Here is an 18391-nt window from a genome sequence, read left to right as displayed (position 1 = left end):
TGAGATCTGGGGAGAACGGGCCCCTTGAAGGGCATGAGACAAGGTGTTGACAGAAACTCTACTACTTCCCAATTTGGTCCAGGCTCTGCCTCAACCTAACTGGGAACCCATAGCACAGAGGCCACGTTGACTGTCTTCAGGAGGGAGGGACAGCCCAGGTACATATTCTTCCCATGATGCAGTACAAACCCATCCTCTGAGCTCAGGGCAGAGTGATGCATTCTGGGGTTTGTAGTCTTTATTGGACCCCCTCCTGAATGCCTAGGTTAGTTCAGGCGGTAGAAACCATGATGTGACATGTTCCTGAGCTTCTCCTTCTTGTGAGTAGTGCCCACCTCATCAAGAAGCCCAGCTGCCACCAGCCTCCAAATCCCCATGAATCATTCTGGCACACAAGGTTCATCCCTGGGGCATGATTCACCCTCCTCTGCCCAAGCTGCTTAGTTCAGAGGAGCCCAGGAATCAAGGAGGAGCTCAGGAATACCTTCAGGGAGGAAAGGAAGAATCTCATGCCATTTGCCAGTATTTCCTCAAACTACCCTCATCCACAAAACCTTCTACCTCCCTCCTCTGTTGGCAACCCTCTCCCTCCCTCCCTTCTGCATCTTCTTTCCTGGCTTTCTCTCCCTACCTCTGATTCTTTTGTCAAGTCCCTTCCCTTCTGCCATCCTTCTGCTACTGCCCTCTTTTTTCTCAACTTCTTGAAACGACAGTACAGAAATGCTCTCCCAGTGACTCCCTCAGATAATTCTACATGCCACCTGCCTGCTGCCTGGAATTCTTTACAGCGATCAAGGTAGCTCCCCAGAGCCCACAGTAAGGATCTAGAGAGAATCTGATAAGCAGAGCTGGAAGATTGTGGAGGTGGTAAGGACAAAAAGACTCTGAGGAATGAGCAGAAGTCTTGCCACTTGCTTCTAGAATGAGATCAGGAAGAGCATTGGACAATGACTGGGGTCTGGAAGCTTTGGAGAGGAGCCAAGTCCATGTGAAAAGAACTAAACAGAAAGCTATCCTTCTCCCTGGGGGCCACAGGAAGTTCAGCCCTCCTCTTCCTCTACAGGGAGTAATAACATCAGTCACAGGGTCATGTCCCATTTGTCCATTGAGGCTCTTCAAGTGAGCTCATCCTTGGAGCCAGAAAAACCTCTGGATCTAAACATCTGCCTCAGGGATGTGACTGCCCTCTTTGCTGCCCCATGACTCACTGGGGCTTCTCAGCCCAAGCAGAGTCCTAGAAGCTTGTTCTTCTATGCCCTTGAATGGTACAGCCTCCCTGGCTAATCCCCTGGGCCTCCTTCAAGTCTCTATCTAAAATAGCCCTAGGGAAATGCCGTCTCACACACACCCCATGCCTGTCCCATTTTCTCCACCAGTTCCAGGAACCTGGGCAGGGATAGGTGTGAAGGGTCTGCTCTCACTGGCTAGCGTTGTGGCTTCTCTGGTCCTGTAGGGGGGCCAAGGCAGGGTACTGGAGATCCAGGGCTGCATGGGGACCCAGGATATTACCTTCAGCTTCCCACCAGGTTGGCTCCTGCCAAGTGTAGAATGTCTTCACAGGACACGAGTACCACTGGCTTTTAACTATAATATCAGGATAATTAAGCTTTTCTGTGAGCACAGTTTGCTGCTGATGCAGCTGCCTGGAGCCCTGGCATTTATTGAACACAAAGTAATAAATTATTGTCCTTTGTACGCTCAAAAGCCATCTTCATTACAGGCCCAGGACGGAGCTGCCACAAGGGCACGCGGGCCTCGCCAGCTGCCTCACTCGCGGACGTCTTCCCAGGTCACCCTTGGCGCCTTCAGGTACCAGGATGGGGTGGGGAGAGATGGTGAGAGGGTTGCTCTCTCACGGAGAATCGGGTTAGAACCCCACCTCCTCAGCAGGCTGCTAATGGGGGAGAGGGCAGCAGGCTTGGCTGGGCGTGGGCAGCGCGGAAGGGCGGGGGCCGTGTGCCCACATTAGCAGGGAAGTCCTTCCCTTGAGCTGGCGGCGGCGTGGGAGCCTGTGCTCCCGCCGCCGGGTCTGCTGCGCCTTTGCTTGAGACTTTACGGTAAGCCGCTCCTCCCGCGCCCCCGCCCCCAGCCCAGCGCGGCGATCCCCAGCGCCGACGCCAGGCGCTGGCCGTGGTGCTGATTCTGTCAGGCGCCGGCGGCGGCTGCGGCCACGCTCCCTCTCCCCGGCAGGACCCGCACCCAAGCCCCGCCGAGCTCCCAGCCCTCCCATCGCGGCCCCGACCTGGGGCGCGGCCGCTACCGGCACCATGCGCCCGGCAGCCCTGCTGCTCCTGCCCTCGCTGCTGGCGCTCCTGGCTCACGGTAAGGGACCCCGGCGTCCGGCGGCAGGACTGGGGCAGGGGCAGGGTCCCAGGGGTGGGAAGAGAGGACCATCCCCGCGCTAAGCTCCGCGCATCTGGCTGCCCAGCCCAGGCACCGCGCTCCGCCGGCTGCGCTGCTCCCCGCGCCGGCCGAGCCGGGCGGGGCACGGGCTCCGCGGGCGGGAAGCTGCCGCTGCTCCCGCCATTCGCACCCGGCCGAGACCTCGCCTTTAATCATCTCTCCGGATCTAATGGGATTTTTCAGCTGCAATTCATCACGCCACCCACTCCCCGCATACACTCACGCGTTCACCCGCTCGCTACCTCTCCACACTCCAAGCGTCTAGGAGCGCTGGGGCGCGTGCCGGGGGGCAGAGCACAGGGCGGTGAGTCGGGACGGTCCCGTTGGCGGCCCAGGGTCCCGCCTCGCTTGTCGCGCGCCAAACTTCGTTCGACTTTGCCACCCGTTCCGGGGCCTCTCACTGCGGAGGGACGGGGCCGGATGGCGGCCGGACCCGGATTTGGGACTTCGCTCACCTCTCTCCGCCTTGGCGCTGCCACGCGGGAGTCGGGATTTAGAGTACAATTCCAGGGAGAAACTCGGTGGGTCCGGGTACCCCTATCAGGCTCCTCACTCTGCCCTGGGCTGCAACAGCTGAGGTCCTGGGATAGAGACTTTGTCCTCCCCGGAGTCCTTTCCTTGCACCCTCCATTCTTGCACACGCCCGGAGCTCTTCCTACCTCCCTGCCTGCCGTCCTGCTCGGCCCCTCCCCACCCCATGGCCGCAGACTCTTCGCAGGAGGACTGCTACCTCACCCTGCGGTCCTCGGTCCCCCGCTTGCAGTCAGATCTCCAACTTCATCGGTCCTGGGTCGAGAGAAGCTTGGCCATGGAGTGGGCAGCGAGGGAATGTTAGGGAGAGGATGGGGGTTCTGTGCCTCGGGGAAGGAAGGTTTCCAACTCTCGGCGGGAACAAACCCTGGCTCAAACAAACGCTCTCAAAACTACGGACACCCACGTCTTTCTTCCACTGCAGCCAGTGACTGGTGTGATCGCCGAAACCTTGCTTGGCGTTGGGACCCGCCATCCCTAGGAGTATGGTTCGTAGGGCATGATGTGGAGGGGGGAGAAGGTGGGAGTTTCTAACCTCTTCGCTCCATCTTTCCAGGCCTCGTTGGAGCTCAGGGCGGTGGGGACGGGGCCAGGTTGGGCCCCTGGGCCGCGGTTTTCTTCGCTCTGCGTCCCCAGAGACGTGGAAGCCCCTCTCTGAGCCTCTGGCTCCAGTCACACGCAGCCAGGTGTGCTCACTCTGCTCCCTGGCTGCCCATGCCGGGTTCTTTTGTGGCTCCAGAAACTCAGTGCCATGTGTTCCCGCTGCGGAAGAGGGAAAGAGTCCTGAACGCCCTACCGGGCCAGGGCAGGGAGAGGGGGGAGGAGAAGCTTGCATCCTGGCCCAGCTGTCCGAAAATGTCCCTGGGAGTTCGGGACACTTCTTGCGATGGGCCATGTCCTTGTGCTGGACAGCTCCCTTGGGGTGCAGGGCCTGTGTGTGCCTCCTGGCCTGTAGTCCAAAACCTCCTGTGTGGGTGTGTGGCTCTGTGTGTGAATGTAATCAGGGCCCAGAGTGTCCGGAGTAGTGGGTCCGAGTGTGTCTGGGCTTCAGAAGGTCTGGCTGTTGCATGAGGGCTCAGCAGTGAGTGGTGTGAAGAGTGTGTAAGGCCGCTAGTGTGCAGTGCAGCCTCTGCCAGAAAGCTCCCTGCAGGGCTGGAGTGAGACTGCGGGTCTCCAGGAGGATGGCTGGTGTGGCCGGGAGCCCGGGGAGCCTCGCTAGGCTTGTGGGTGTGAGAGCTGAGAAGAAACTGTTGAGACTGTGGCAGAGTCTGTGTGTCTCCAGCCAGTGTCCCTCCCTGACCACCCGGACCTCTCCAATGCCCACGAGACCTCTCCCCCAAGGGGTATGTGGGATAGAGGTCTGCCTGCTTGGAAAGATCTTTATTTTCACTCCCCAAGGGAGAAGAGGAAGGAGCCTGGCAGTGCCAGGCCTGAGGAGAGAAGGCCTGGACCTGGGCCAGCCCTGGCACACCCCTTCCTCCCAGCGGGGCTGCGAGGTCCCAGTCGTTTGGGTACTGAGTGGTCTCACTGGCAGGCAATGCATTTGGCCATCTCAGGGCTCCTGGGGGCTTCAGCAATGAGAAGGCGGGCCCAGAGCAGTAAAGACCTTGGCCTGTGAGCCTTTGTGGCTGGGTGGTGCATCCCTCTGCCTCGTGGCCTCGAGAGGGGAGCCTCAGCTTTCCTCACATTTAGGCAGAGAGACACAGGCTTGGATGCAGCCGGAAGCGGCCCAGAAGTGGCAGGAGGCGGGATAGGTGGAGACTTCAGGGGCAGGGCGAGATCGTGCGGGGCCAGGCTCAACCCCACGGGTTCAGTCCCCTAGTCCCTCTGCAGCTGCGGGGGCACGATCGGCCTGAGGCTTGAGGGGCGCCATGAGCCACCGGTGGTCCTCTCAACCCACAGTTGGTACCCAGCGATCCTGCCACAAGGGGAGAGGAAAGCTGTTTGGGAGGGGTGGCATGTGCTTGAGCCTGCTGTGTCAGTTTAATGATTTTTAATGAGCAATTACCTTTAGTCATTCTCCTAATTTCTGAATATCAATAAAGTTAATTAAACTCTGCATGTGTGAATGTGGCCTGGGGAGATTGTGAAGGTGGAAGCAGCAGAAACTGGGGTGGGGTTTGGGTCTCCAGAGGTAGAGGCTGCCTCCACTGGCTGTGTGACCTTGGACCTGATGCTCCCCCTCTCTGAACTCTGATGGAGTATGTGGTGGGAAGAGTGAAGGAGGGGACAGCAAGTAGGGGTTGCTCTCTGTGCCAAGAACTGGGGGACGGTGTCTGGGAGGCAAGAAGAGGAGGAAGGCTTGACCTCCAGGAGCCCTAGTGCTGAAAGAGTTAACAAACCAGGGCTGCCTTAACATAAAATGGTAATTGCCCTTTCCTGCAGACTCTGTGGTAGGTGCTGGAGTCTGACAGAATATTCCTGAGTCTGGGGGCTACAGCCAAAACTAGCACCAAGCCCTTCTCCCTGTTGCCCAGCCTGGCACTTTGGGGTAAGGAAGGGAGTGCTGGGGACAAGCCTCAGTGGGAGACAGTCTAGATTGCACTCAGAGCCCCAGAGGTTGACATGGCGGGCAGGAGGCTCCCCTGGCTTTCTGAGGAGCCTGGAGGACCCAGAAACTGCCACGGACTGGAGGGGAAGTCTGGGTTGGCTTTTTGCCCCTCACGGGCCTAAGCTCATCAGGCTAGGCAGGCCCTGGCAGCGGTCCCAGCCTCCTCAGCAGGGTGGCAGCTTAAAATGCCTTGGAGACACCATGGGGCGCTAATGGGGATTGAGGAGACACAGGGGCTGGGTTTAATTAGAAACTGGGCTTAATTAGAGCTTCTGTGCCCCTCCCACCATGGCTACCTGAATGGTGGAGGGCATGTCAAAAAACCTCCTTCCTTAGCCCCTCCCTCCACCCAGCCCTAGGTGCCCAAGCGTGCCAGCCTCCTCCCACCCTCCTTGTCCGCGCCTCTCCAAGCCTTTTCAGGCCCCGTTTGCCAGGTGGGCTCGGTTCAGGGATGCTGCGCCCCGACCTGGGCAGAGCTGTCAGAGCTGGGTACCCCAACCCCCAAATAGGAAAGAGGGTGTGGAAAAGGGCCTATAGGTAAGGATTACTTTAGTGAAGCAACCTCTCACTTCAGATGGTTAAGTGCCTCAGGCTACCTGTCTGTCCTCAGGCATGTCTCTGTCCTCTGTGGGTCTCCACCTCCTGGAGCGTTCAATTTAAGGGTGCACCAAACTGGTGGTTGCCAAGCCTGGAAGCACATTAGGGCCTCCAAAGGCTGTCAAGTCATGCAGATTTCTGGGTCCCCAGCTTACTGGCCTCCTCTCAGGGGGGAAGAGCCAGGCTGTGTATGTTAGAGGCTTGGGGACGGAGGGTTGGTGTTGAGGAGACAATGCTACCAGCCCTAGTCAGCAGCTGGGAGGTGGGGAGCAGGCACTAGGAGGTCTCCAAGGCCCCTTTCAGACTAATTCCGGCAGGAAGCCAATTTACCCAGCCAGGCCAATCAGTTCCCCAAACTATCCATGTTTTCAACAGCTTCTGGTCTCTTGCTGTTCCTCCTGCCTGAAATTCTTTTCCCCTCCTGGGCCAACCTGGCTCACTCTATCTCATGCTTCAGGTCCCAGCTTAGTTGGCCCTTCATGGAATTCTTCTGCACATATTTACAGGGCATCTACTATATGATTTCTCAGGGGAAGCCTCACCTGACCTTCAGCCTGGGTCAGGGGATTCTTTCGTGCTCCCACCATCCCCTGGCTTCCCCCCATCAGGTTACCCATCTTGCTGGGTCGCGAGCACCTGATTGTCTGATGCTCCTTTCCAAGAGCAAGACGGAACTCAAAAACAAGGGTACCAAATCTGTTTTGCTCAGCCCCTCCATTTCAGGGTAGTTCTAGAATTCCTCTTTGGAAGAAGTTTAGGGTCAGCTGCCTGTTTAGAAAGGAGAGCTGGGTGCATGGCAGCTGGGACTGTGTCTTGAAGCTGAGTTTGCGTAGCAAGCACACTATTTTTACATAGATTGTATGTTAGGATTTTTTCCCTTTCCTAACGGTTGGCCAATTATCCCAACTGTAAATTATAGCCTTTACTTAGTTTTTTCCTTCCACAAATTAAGCTGTCACGCTGTCAGCCTGAGGTGGCTTGGGGGTGGGGTGCTGATGGCCATTCTGAGAGGGCTAAAGTCTCTCTCCTGCTGCCCTAGTGCCACCACTGCTTGGGTCCCCAGTGGCACAGAGCCTAGCACATGGCATGCATTAAATACACATTGAATAAATTCATGAGCTGTGCAGGTAGGCAGCGGCAGAGTTAAGCCCAGAGCCTAGGCTTCTTGACTCACTCCCACAGCATGTACCCACCACTTCTGCTGGCTGGGAGGGGGTGCCCTGCATGAACTTAAGGACTGAGACAAGGGAGGGGCAACCCCATGCCTTCTGTCTTTATCACCTCCTCATCCGTCTCAGCTTCAGACACCCTCACAGAGCTTGGAAGGACCAATATGAAACCTTGGGAGCAGCTCTGAGCTGGTCATGCCCTTGAATGAAAAGGTGGGGGTGGAGGAGTCATCCAGGACCACCACAGTTCATGTCCAGGAACCTTCCACAGCTCCGAAAAAGTGCTCCCTGCGGTGTATCCATCCCCTGGGGTACACTCATTTCACAAACATGTTATTGAGGTATGAGGCCTGGCTCAGAACCCTCAGGGGCCAAGTCTTTCATTTTTAAGCCTTTTCTATTTTAATACAAGAGACTAGTTATCCCCACTTTACAGATAGGAAAACTGAGCTTCAGAGAGATTAAGTCACTTACCCTGGGCTTAAAGTCAATAAGTAATAAGACTACTCCAAAGTGCCTGACCATTTTGCAAAACCTGACTGCAGCCAGCACTGTGTCTACTCCCCCACCCTAAGGCAAAGCTTCAGTACAAGCAGATGGGAACCCAGAAGAGTATCAATATCCTAATAATAATAATAATAGCAGCAACAATAATAGCAAACATTTATTAGATACCAACTATGTGCCAGGCACTGTACTGCTTTATATACAGTAGTTCATTTAGTCCTCATATCATCTTTATGAGATAGAAGCTATTATCTTCATTTTATAAAATGCCAAGTTCAAGCCCATGTTGTCAGACAGATCCAAGACATAAATGGCTCCTAACTTTCTTCTAGCATGTTTCTAATGATGACAGTGGTTTATCTTCCTGATGTCTACCCTCAGTCCTTACTGATGTAGATTAGGGACATTTTATCTTGCTCAGTCCTTAGGGGCAGAGGAGTAAAACATCTTTTCTGACACTTGGAGGCCAGTATAGAGCACGGGACTGGGAGTCAAGTGAACCCTGAAGTCTTGGCCCAGAGACCAGTGACATTGGGTAACTCTTATTCTCCCATCTTTCAGGAGCCTTGGTGAATGAGAATACGAGTCACTCCTCTCCTGCATCTGGGCTGCCCCACCTACTCCCTACCCCTACCTCCCTGCTGAGGCCCAGCCCCCAGGGGGGAAGACCCAAGCTTGCCTGAAGCTCAGATCTTGGACAGGACTGGGCACCAAGACTGCCACATCTTCCCTCCACCTGCCTACCTGCCACCCAGCTGCCCGCCCTGGGAGGGGAGGATCGATGCCGCAGCGCCGGCAGTGCTGTTGGCCATTGATTGTTGAGATTTCTCAGGCGGGCTCTGGAGTAAACAAACCTGCTGCTTCTCCAACAACAATCCGGGGTCTCAGGCTGCAGAGTCTGCAGCCTTGCTGGCAGGCAGGCTGGTGGAAAGGGGTGGGGGTGAGGGGTACTGGCTGGGCTCAGCAGGGACAAGGGGCTCTGCCAGGAGATGACAAGGAACTGAGTGTGTGGAAAGGTGGGCAATGGAGAGACTGGGTGAGGGGGCTAGGGTGAACCCTAGACCCTGTGCATGCCTTGTTCAGTCCAACCTCTACATTTTTGCTCAGCCATTTTTCCATACCTGGAATGCTATCCCTGGGTCCTTCTGTTTATTTCAGTTCAGCTACCCCCTCTTTTCCTGATCATCCAGCCCAGAGGGCTCTCTCTCTTCTCTCAACACTACCACCCATCAGGAACTTAGCCTATCCATCCATCCTTCATCCACCCATCCCTTTTCCATTCAACAACCCTCTATTCAGCACCTATCCGGTGCTTTAATAGGCAGGAATGCAACATAATCCCTGCCCTTAAGGAACTCATTTTGGAGGGGGAGCTGCCTTCTTAATAAACTCAGCTGTGACTGCCTCCCCAGCTAGACCACAGACTCTCTGATTTTAATTAAATGCGATACAAACAAGATGCTAAACAGCATCCAACCACTCACCTTCAAAAGGACAAGATATTCCTGGCCAGGGACTGCTCTGAGCCTCAGTTTCTCATCTGTAGCAAGAGAGCTCGTCTTTTGGGTCTTTGAGGACCCAGTGAGCCTCTGGGATCCCTAGGCCAGGCCTTGTTTGGTGCCCCCCATCACAACTCTTTCCATCTTTGCTGGGTCTGAGTGTCTCTCTAACCCCCCAAGAAGGCAGAGCAGGTGCAGGGCCCCTCCTGCCACCAAACCACATGTGCTGGAGAATCCAAGCTGTGGGTCTCTCCCCTCCCCCAGTGCAGTCCCCAGGGGCCCAGCCGGAATCCTGCACCCATCAACCTCAGCATCTCCCTCAGTCCCCCACTCCTCCCCTCCCCATGGGCTCCTCTCTCTACCCTCAGGACTCTCCTTCCAGCTGGTCATGTGCTGCAAGGGCAGAACTGCAGGGCCCCTGTGAAAAGTGCCTGAACCACAGAGCAACCCCCAACAGATGCTCATTTGCATGCTGTTTTACCCCCTTTGCATTCTCGCTCCTTATAAAAGGCACAGAAGCAGACCCTGCCCCTCCCACTCTCAGCCCCGATCCCTCCCCCATTCCCACCCCATAACTTCTCCCTCTCTCCCTCCCAGCCCAGCAGCTGAGCACCAGCTCCTTTGTGCCCCAGGCAGCCACCTGCTGAGTGTCTGGCCTGGGTCCCACCAGCCAGCAGGTGCCTAGGGAGCCCCAAAGCCTGTGAGGGGGGGATATCATGCAGTCTGGAGAGCCAAGTTGTGCCTCCGGGAGGAGGGGGCAGCCCCAAAGGAAGAACATGATTAGAAGAATGCTGGTCAGGGCACTAGGACTCCCAGAGTTTAAACCTGATACTGGCTCTTACTGGCTGGGTGACCTTGGGCAAATCATGTCACCTTCCTGTGCCTCAGTTTCCTTGGGAATTCATGGCACCTGTCCCACCTCTTTCAAAAAACAGCATCCAGATTGAAGAAAATCGGAAGGGGTGGTGACAGGGAAGAAACTGGAAGCCCCGCTTAAGAGGAGGGTCCTCTTATAGCCAGAGCTGTCCAGCAGCAGGAGGGGCTGGTTTTCAGGTGGTCACTGGAGGGGCTGTATCAGAAGCCGGAGGAGCCCAGGGCCGGACTCCCAAGGCAGGGGTGGGCAGTGAGTGCCAGCTGGCCCAGGTCTGACTAGGAAGCTGAGACTAGCAGTGTAGAGGGATGAAGGTTGGGATTAGAGTGCTTCTAAGGGCTTTCACCCCGGCTTGCTGCTCTGATGGACATTCTTAGATATCATTTATATCCAGCAAGGGGATGTGCTAGTGATTGGAAACATCTGGTCTGGCAGCTGGCAGCCTCCCTCTTGTTGTGAGGTCCTATTTTCTGGCTGGTTAGAGGACATGGGGGAGAGGGAGTCACCTTCTTTTGAGGACAGAAGAGCCCCCGGCGTCTCCAGGCAAAGGTGTAAAGGTGGGACCAAACAAGGCATGCCTGAGAGAGGTCATCTGTGCATTTGCTTATCCAGCCTCCCCTCGTCCACCTTCCTTCACCGCCCACTCCATTCTTTCCACCTCCTGACAGAGCCCGAGCCTTGCTCTTCTGGGTCCAGCCGTCTCCCTCTCATCCCCCCACCCTGCCTGCCAGCCCAGGCTAGGAAGAAGCCGGCTGCTCAGGTTCGGCTGGTGCCCTCAGCCTAGTCTCTGTTGCACCTGTATCCCTGATGCTACCTCTGGCGCTCCCTGGTCCTTCCCTGCCCTGGGCCTCGAGCAGAGGAGACTGGCAGGGACACAGGGGGAGGACTTAGCCTTCTCTACTCAAGGTGTACACACACCCCGTCTGGCAGGGTCCTTGGAAGTCAGAGCAAGGTTGAGTCAAGAGAGAAGACTGAGGGATTGGGGGCTGCACAGCTGGGTCCATCTGGTGTTCCCAGGGGGTCTTGGGGAGAGGAAGCCCCAGATATGCAGGTAGCCATGTCTGTATACATCTCTGCCTGGCTTGTCCATCTATCCCTGGGTGTCTGTGTCCATACGTCCCTGCATACCTGTACCCTTCTGTCCCCATACCCTGGGACTGTGGCCCTGGGTGTAGGCACAGCAGGTCCCAGTTCAGTCTGGTCTCTCCCCTCCCCAGAGCCTGTTCCACTCTCTTCCTCCCCAGTCTTGGGCTCCACTGACCCCTCAAGGAGACTTGAGCTGCTGCTGCTATTTTTAGCTGCTCTGCACCCCTCCCCTCCCCCACCCAGGCTTGCTGGGCAAGTGGGGAGGACAATCTGAGCCTCCGGAGCCTCACAGGCTGGGGTGCTGGGCTGGTAAGGCCCTTTCCCCTCAGTCCCACAGGCCATAGAAACAAGGGGAGTCTGGGATTGTCCACAGGTGCAGGGCCCATGCCCTGGGGCAGCTTAGGCCCCAAGCCACCTGCCTGGGGCTAGGAGAAGGTCCCAGGCTACCCTGCCCCTGCCCCCTCCAAACCTCTAAAGGCAGATCCCAGGCCTCCAGTGATTCTTCCGCAGGCCATTTGGAAGTAAGGCAGGACCTCCTGCATCTCCCCCATAGAAGCTGGAGAGACAGAATGGAGTTCAAAGTGTCAGGAAGACAGGGGAGGGAGTATACCTGGATGAGGCTACCTACACACACACAGGGACTTCAGGTACTGGAGATGAGGTGTATGGGGTCCAGTGACATTCAGAAGGAAAGTGGCAAGTCAACAGAGCACAGTCCCCTGCCCTGACAGCTGGTGAGGGAGGTAAGGCCAAAGAGGGCCCAGGTTGTTCCTCCCTCTCCTTCCAGCCTGCCCCAGGGGTGGGCGTCAGTCCTGCTGCCCCCACGTCCAAGGCCAGCCCCTTTCTCTCTCCCAACGCCCCACTCCAGGCCCCCAGCTCCTGTGCCACCTGTCCAGCCCCAGGAACTGTGGGCAGGCAGGGCTAGGGGTCCCAGGGCCAGCAGGCAGGCAGGAGCGGGGAACTCAGGGCCGCAGGGGCAGGTGTAGAGCACAGCAGGCGATGCTGTAGCAGAGGCCTCATTAATCACCTCTCCAGCCCCCAGCTCTGCAGTGGCGAGACCATATTAGATTTTAAATTGGAAAGCGGAGAACGTGGCAGTTAGCTGGGCGCTCCCTCTACCCTGGGCCCATGGCCACAGCCTCACAGGAGGGAAGGGGCAGTGGGGAGAAGAGGGCAGCGGCCCAGAGCCCTGTCCCCTCTCTCCCCACACACCCAGAGCCTGAGGGGCTGTCCAGGCCACATGGATCTGGGAAGGGTCAAGTCAGGGTCCAAGAAGGGCGCAGGGTGAAAAGGAGGGAGCACAGCAGCCGTCTTGGGGAGAAGTGCATCCCTTCTGGGAGGTTGGGCCTTTCCAGGCTTGAGGACCGTGAATCCAGGTTCCAGGGTGTAGCGTCCATGGTTGAGAACAAAGGGTAATGACTTCTGGCCCTTGTGTGTTTGGAACTACACACACACACACACACACACACAAACACAAACACACATGCAGGCACATGCACACGCTCATGTATACACACAGGCCCACGTATTCACAGACCCACACATGCTCACATGAAGCAGCAACTCTGCAGTAGAAACTTGAGCCCAGGCTGTGGAACAGGCAAACCCAGTTCAAACCCCTTATCTGCCACTTTCCTCCTGTATGAACTAGGATGATTCACTTTGCCTCTCAGCCTCAGTTCCTTCACATACAACGTGTAAAATATTGATTCCAGGCATAAAAGGCGCTGCTCTGGGTGGAAGACAGCTCCCTAGGAAGTCCTGCCTGACCCATGGAGGGTGCTCAGTAAATGTGAGGCCCTCCCCTGGTCCCAAGACCAGGCAGCTACTCTGGGGCTGCCCAGGAGCCCTGGGGTGGTGGCCAGGCCAGGCTCCCTGCCCCTGTGTGCCTGACTGGGCAGGGAGGTAGGGCAGGTGAGCCGAGCACAGCAGGCATTGTCATGGAGCGTTCACACACCCTGGCCCCATCCTGGGCCAAATCGCCAGAGGCCAAGCATTCCTGGCTGCCCTCCATGCATAAAGTCCTCCTATACTGGCTCTGCCGGAGCTCCCCAAACTGCCCATTGAACACCCCACCCCTCCGAACATCAGTGCTCGGCCCAGGTTGGGAAGAAAACATCGTGGGTGGGTGGCACCAATCCTCCCTGAGGAGTGAGTGGCTGACAGGCCCAGCTCCCCTGAGGCCTTTATGAAAAACCTAAAGAAGTCCCAGGGCTCCTTGTCACCTCTCCCTGCCCAACCCCAGGCCCCAGTTTTCCCAGGCCCAAAGGAAGGGAGTAGACACTGTCAGCCCATCTTTTTTTTTAAAATAAATTTATTTATTTATTTACTTACTTACTTATTTTTGGCTGTGTCAGGTCTTCACTGCTGCGCACGGGCTTTCTCTAGTTGTGGCGAGCGGGGGCTATGCTTTGTTGCAGTGCGCGGGCTTCTCATTGCAGTGGTTTCTCTTTGTTGCGGAGCACGGGCCCTAGAGCGCGTGGGCTTCAGTAGTTGTGGCACATGGGCTCAGTAGTTGTGGCTCACGGGCTCTAGAGCGCAGATTCAGTAGTTGTGGCGCACAGGCTTAGTTGTTCCGCGGCATGTGGTATCTTCCCGGACCAGGGCTCGAACCCGTGTCCCCTGCATTGGCAGGCGGATTCTTAACCACTGCGCCACCAGGAAGTCCCCTGTCAGCCCATCTTAATCTCCTCCAGGACCCCCTCCCACTCTAGGCTCTTCCCTTCTGAGCGGTGAATGCTTCTGGGTCTAGAGGTCAGGTTTTGGAGCTGCGCTTTCCATCATGGTAGCCACCAACTACATGTGGTGATTTAAATGTAAATTCATGAACATGAAATCAAATTTAAAATTCGGTGTCTTGGTCTCACCAGCCACATTTCAAGGGCTCACTAGCCATGTGTGGCTACTGACTACCATGACGGACATGCAGACATAAAACATTTCCATCATCACAAAAAGTTCTATGAGACCTCACTGCTCTAGGGCTGCATGGCCTTTGCGTTTGAATCTGACACATCCAGACTGGTAACTTGGGAACTGCCCTTCCCTGGGTCTCAATTTCTTCATCTATAAAAGTTCATATCTCAGAGTTATTGTGGGGGGATAAATGAGTTAATTCTGGTAAAGCACCTTAGAATGGTGCTAGGTGTATGGTAAATTCTCAGTAAACAGTGGCGTTCAGTATTTTTATTCACAGAGCCCTTTGTGGCTCACCAGATCCTGGAATGTGAGAGCTGGCAGGGACCTTAGATACTTTTTCCATTTTACTGATGGGGAAATGAAGGTTCGGGATGGGGAAGTGATTTGTGCAGAGGGACCTAGCCTGTTAGGGGCAGGACCAGGATAGGTGGGCTGACTCCTGGGTGTTGCCTGCTATACCCCCATACTCCCTCCATCGGCAAGAAGACCCCAATGCTGGAGATGTCGAAGCCCAGGGTTACCCACCCACCCCCAACCTAGTACAATGGGGGAGGTAGCTGTTCCTGGCAGCTCAGGAAGCAGCGTGCTCTCTGTTGCTGGAGGCATGCCCACAGATGGCAGACAGCCCCAAAAGTATTGGAGGGTTTACTCTTCAGAACAGTTGGGCCAGATACTCTTTGAGCCCCAAAATCTTGAGTTCTGGCCCTGCCCCAAGTTTACTGTGTGACCTGGGAAACCTCTCTGGATTCTGTTTCTTCCTGTGTAAATGAGGGAGGGATGAGATGCACGCAGAGGCTACAAGAGCTCAGATTCTGGGGACCAGCCACTTCCTTGCCTGGGTCCCAGCCAAGAGGAGGTGCCCCCATTTGTATTTGTACTCCAGAGGGTAGTAAGAGGGTGAGATAGGGGATGGTCAGTGGCAGGGGAAGAGAGGATAGTCTGGGGTTGCAGGGCCCACCAGCTTGTGCCGATAGACACTCTTCATCAGTTGCCAGTTGGGGCTGTGCTGGGGCACTGCCAAGGGTTGGCTGCCCATCTTCTCCCTGCAGGACACACCTCTGCCCGCCCCTGCCCTCCCCTGCCCACTCCTCCTGGCCAAGGGCCAAGCACTTTGGGGAGCAGGGAGCCTTCCAAGTGTGCAGACAGGCAGAATCCTGGCTTGGAGACTGTGTCCCCTGAGCCCACCTTCAATGTACCTGGCACCAGGGGTCAGCATTTGTGGGCCGAGATGCAGGAAGAGAGATGCCTTGTGCTAGATCCTTGGCCATGGACAAAGCTGTACGTGTGCTGAGGGCCTACCAAGAAATGCCCCCAGGAGATCAGAGAAGAGAGCTATTGTCACCCACTGGGCCAGGCAGGGATGGCTCCCTCAATCCCAAGTGGGGATTGGAGCTGGATCTGGTAGGATGGGGAAAGTTTAAAGAGACAAAGTAGTGAGCAATAGGGCAGAAGGGGGAAGGCACCTGTTCTGGTAGAGAAGTTCCCTTTGAGTGCATCTGCCGCACTCAAACCACCGCCCACCCTAACCACTGGCCCTCCAAGACACCGCCAGGACTTCCTTCCCCATCACCCCAAGCTGCAGGGCTCCCAGCAGGAGTGGCCTAGGATAGTGACGGCCAGGCTGGTGGGGAGATAGTCAAGAGTTACAGCTGAGGGCCAGCGGGAGCAGTAGACTGAGCTGAGCTATGGAGCTGCTGAGCTCTGGGTTCTAGTCCCAGGCTTGCCACACATTGGCTGTGCAACCTTGCGCAACTTACTTAACCATTCTGGGCCTCAGTGTCTCTGTCTCTTGGGAAGATAACTGATTACATGTGAAACTGCTGAGTGCACGGTTAGCACACGAGCACTGAGTAATGGTAGCTGCCTGGCTGCAAACCACAGGAGGCAGAACGTGTCCATTCTGCCTCTGCCATGCCTTTTGGGTGATCTTGAAGAAGCCACACCCCCACTCTAGGCCTCAGTTTCCCCATCTGTTGTATAGGGCTTATATTGCCTTTTCTGTTAATACAAGTAGTCGACAGCAGCAAACCTACCTCAGACACAGGGATACTGTGGGGTAATTATTTCAGTAGTAGAACATGGAATCAGGCCTCAGGGGCCCTATGTGGCCCTGCCAGCCTCCAGCTGGGGACCCTCAGTTCAGGAGGTAGGCCTGGGCCCAGTGGAACCGTCGCTGTGGAGACCAGGCTCTGGCTCTGGGGGGCCTAGGTTCTCTTACTCCAGGGGCCTCTGTTCCCTCCCTCGGGCTCTGGGATAAAGGGGGTCCACAGGGGCCAGGCCCTCACTAATCCCCTATTAAAACTTGAAAGGGGCCAGAGAACCTCCAGAAAAAACTCATTAGCTTTTGTGGGATAATAAATAGATCCCATTAAATACTCATTCTCCCTATGCTGGGCCAGCTTAACCTCCAGAACCCTGAGGGGTAGCTCCCTGCCCACTGTATCCCCCAGGTTCCCCCTGTACCCGCCTGCAGTCATGCTCCCCTCAGCTGAAAGCTGGTGCTGCCACAAGTTGGGGATCAAGCCTGACCTTTCTGAGAACTGTGGGGTCCCCTTCCTGTGCCAGCCGCTAAGGCCAGCAGGTCCGCCCGCCCTTGCAGAGGATGGGGTGGGGCTGGCCATTGAGAGGATAGGCCTGTCTCTAGATGGCCCTCACCAAACCCAGGAGGTCCCCACTCCACAGATGGAGAAGCAAAGGCTCGAGTGGGCAGTCCCCCCCTGTCCAATCACACCGCTACTGAGACATAGATTGGGGATTGGAACCTGAGGTTTTTCTTTCTGTCTGGAGCAGAAAGATCTGCAGACACAATAGCACTAAGCAGGCAGCCCACCTGGGCCTGAGGCAGCATCTGGAGTGTGTTGCCAGGTGCAGCATTTGCCCCAGGCAGGGACCACCACCCTCCGCCATTGTCTCCACACAGACCAATTCCAACTCCTCAGCCCACAGGGGCAGTGACCCTTGGCAACGTCCTGGGCCTCACTGAGCCTCAGTTTCCCCATCTATCAGGCAGGGACAGAACACCTACCCAGCTGGATGCTATGAAGAAGAGTCCCCAGTCGTTATGGCTTTCCCTAAACAGAAGCTAGCACCGCGCCCCATCTAGATCCCAGTCTGTGCAGGTGGAGCACGCGGCCCCCTGTCTCCACCCTCACCCAGCTGGGCCCAGGGGAGGAGCGGGCAGGGCAGACGGCTTTCCCTGGGAGGCCCCGGCGGGGGCTAAGGGGAGGGGGCTTCCAATCCCAAGAGGGGCCACAGGGGGGCGGCGCGGGCCGGGAGGCGGAGCGGGAGAGAATCCACCGGGGAGGCATCCTGAATGGCTCATTAGTGCCGATGAAAGCCTTTTTTCATTTCGTCTAAATACTTTAAACAGGGCTCCCTCCGATGTCTATTTGCATAGCTTAAGAGCTAATGCGGGGGGAGGGCCCAGGAGGCGGCGGCGGGGCCCACCAGGGCTGGGGGCTGCCGGGAAGCTCCGCGGTGGGAACGGCGACCGGGTGGTGTGGGAGCGGAGGGGTGTTTCCCAGTCCCAGCCCACCTGGAGGACGCAGCCCCCGGCCCCGCGGGAGGGGAGGAGGGAGCAACAGCCCAGGGTGTGCATTCCTGCGTCCCGGCACCGGGCAGGTGGGGATCCTGGGGGACTGTTTTGCTGTGGGCCACTGTCCCCCACATACATGCCAGCCTCGGAGGCGCTGCCCTTTGCGCGGCGCAATGCAGTATTATCCTCGTTGTACAGCTGAGGACGCTGACATGCTCGAGGTCACACACACTGCCACACAACAGGGGACATGGTCGCCCAGAAAGGAGAGGCCTCACCCGGGCCAACTTCTCCCAACCCTAAAGGCCTGCTCAGTGTTGCCCTGGCAGGGGGCTGCCCCCATCGGAGTGTGGCCTTTCCCTCTGTATTCCCCACCACCAAAAAAAACAAAACAACAAACAAACAAAAAACCCTGCTATTTAGAACAAAAAGATTCTCACAAAACCTCTCCAAAATGCCCGTTTTACAGCTGAGGACACAAAGGACACAGAGGTGACTTGCCCAGGCTCACTTGACTTTTAAGCGGCAGAGCTGACATTTACACCCCAGTGTATGTGTGACTTGGCGTGCCCACCCTGCGGAGCAGTGTCCTTGGCTTCTGGTTTGAGTCTGAGACTCAGGTGTGCTTTGGACACAGAATGGGGGCTCCCTGGGTCCCAACCAGAAGGCTTCCAGAGGGCCCAGCTCAGCTCAGTCTCAGCTCAGGTCCCAGATGCCAGAAAC

At 56.5% G+C, this 18391-nt stretch overlaps 1 protein-coding gene across 5 annotated transcripts in view; it reads left to right on the top strand.

Annotated features, from left to right (window-relative positions):
• The first annotated feature begins 2150 nt into the window (after positions 1-2150).
• The window catches only part of SEZ6 (seizure related 6 homolog), a 43982-nt gene continuing 27741 nt past the window's right edge, over positions 2151-18391 (top strand). For 4 of the 5 annotated variants that reach the window (XM_036835335.1, XM_036835339.1, XM_036835338.1 and 1 more), the window contains exon 1: positions 2157-2322. In XM_036835335.1, coding sequence (XP_036691230.1) covers positions 2268-2322 — 55 coding nt within the window. In that variant the 5' untranslated portion in view covers positions 2157-2267. Of the gene's footprint in view, positions 2323-18391 lie in introns of all 5 variants that reach the window. The other variant, XM_036835334.1, reaches the window with a different exon arrangement.

Source organism: Balaenoptera musculus, chromosome 20 (genome assembly GCF_009873245.2).
Source record: "Balaenoptera musculus isolate JJ_BM4_2016_0621 chromosome 20, mBalMus1.pri.v3, whole genome shotgun sequence".
NCBI classification, from domain to species: domain Eukaryota; kingdom Metazoa; phylum Chordata; class Mammalia; order Artiodactyla; family Balaenopteridae; genus Balaenoptera; species Balaenoptera musculus.
This window is presented reverse-complemented; position numbering and strand designations above follow the sequence as displayed.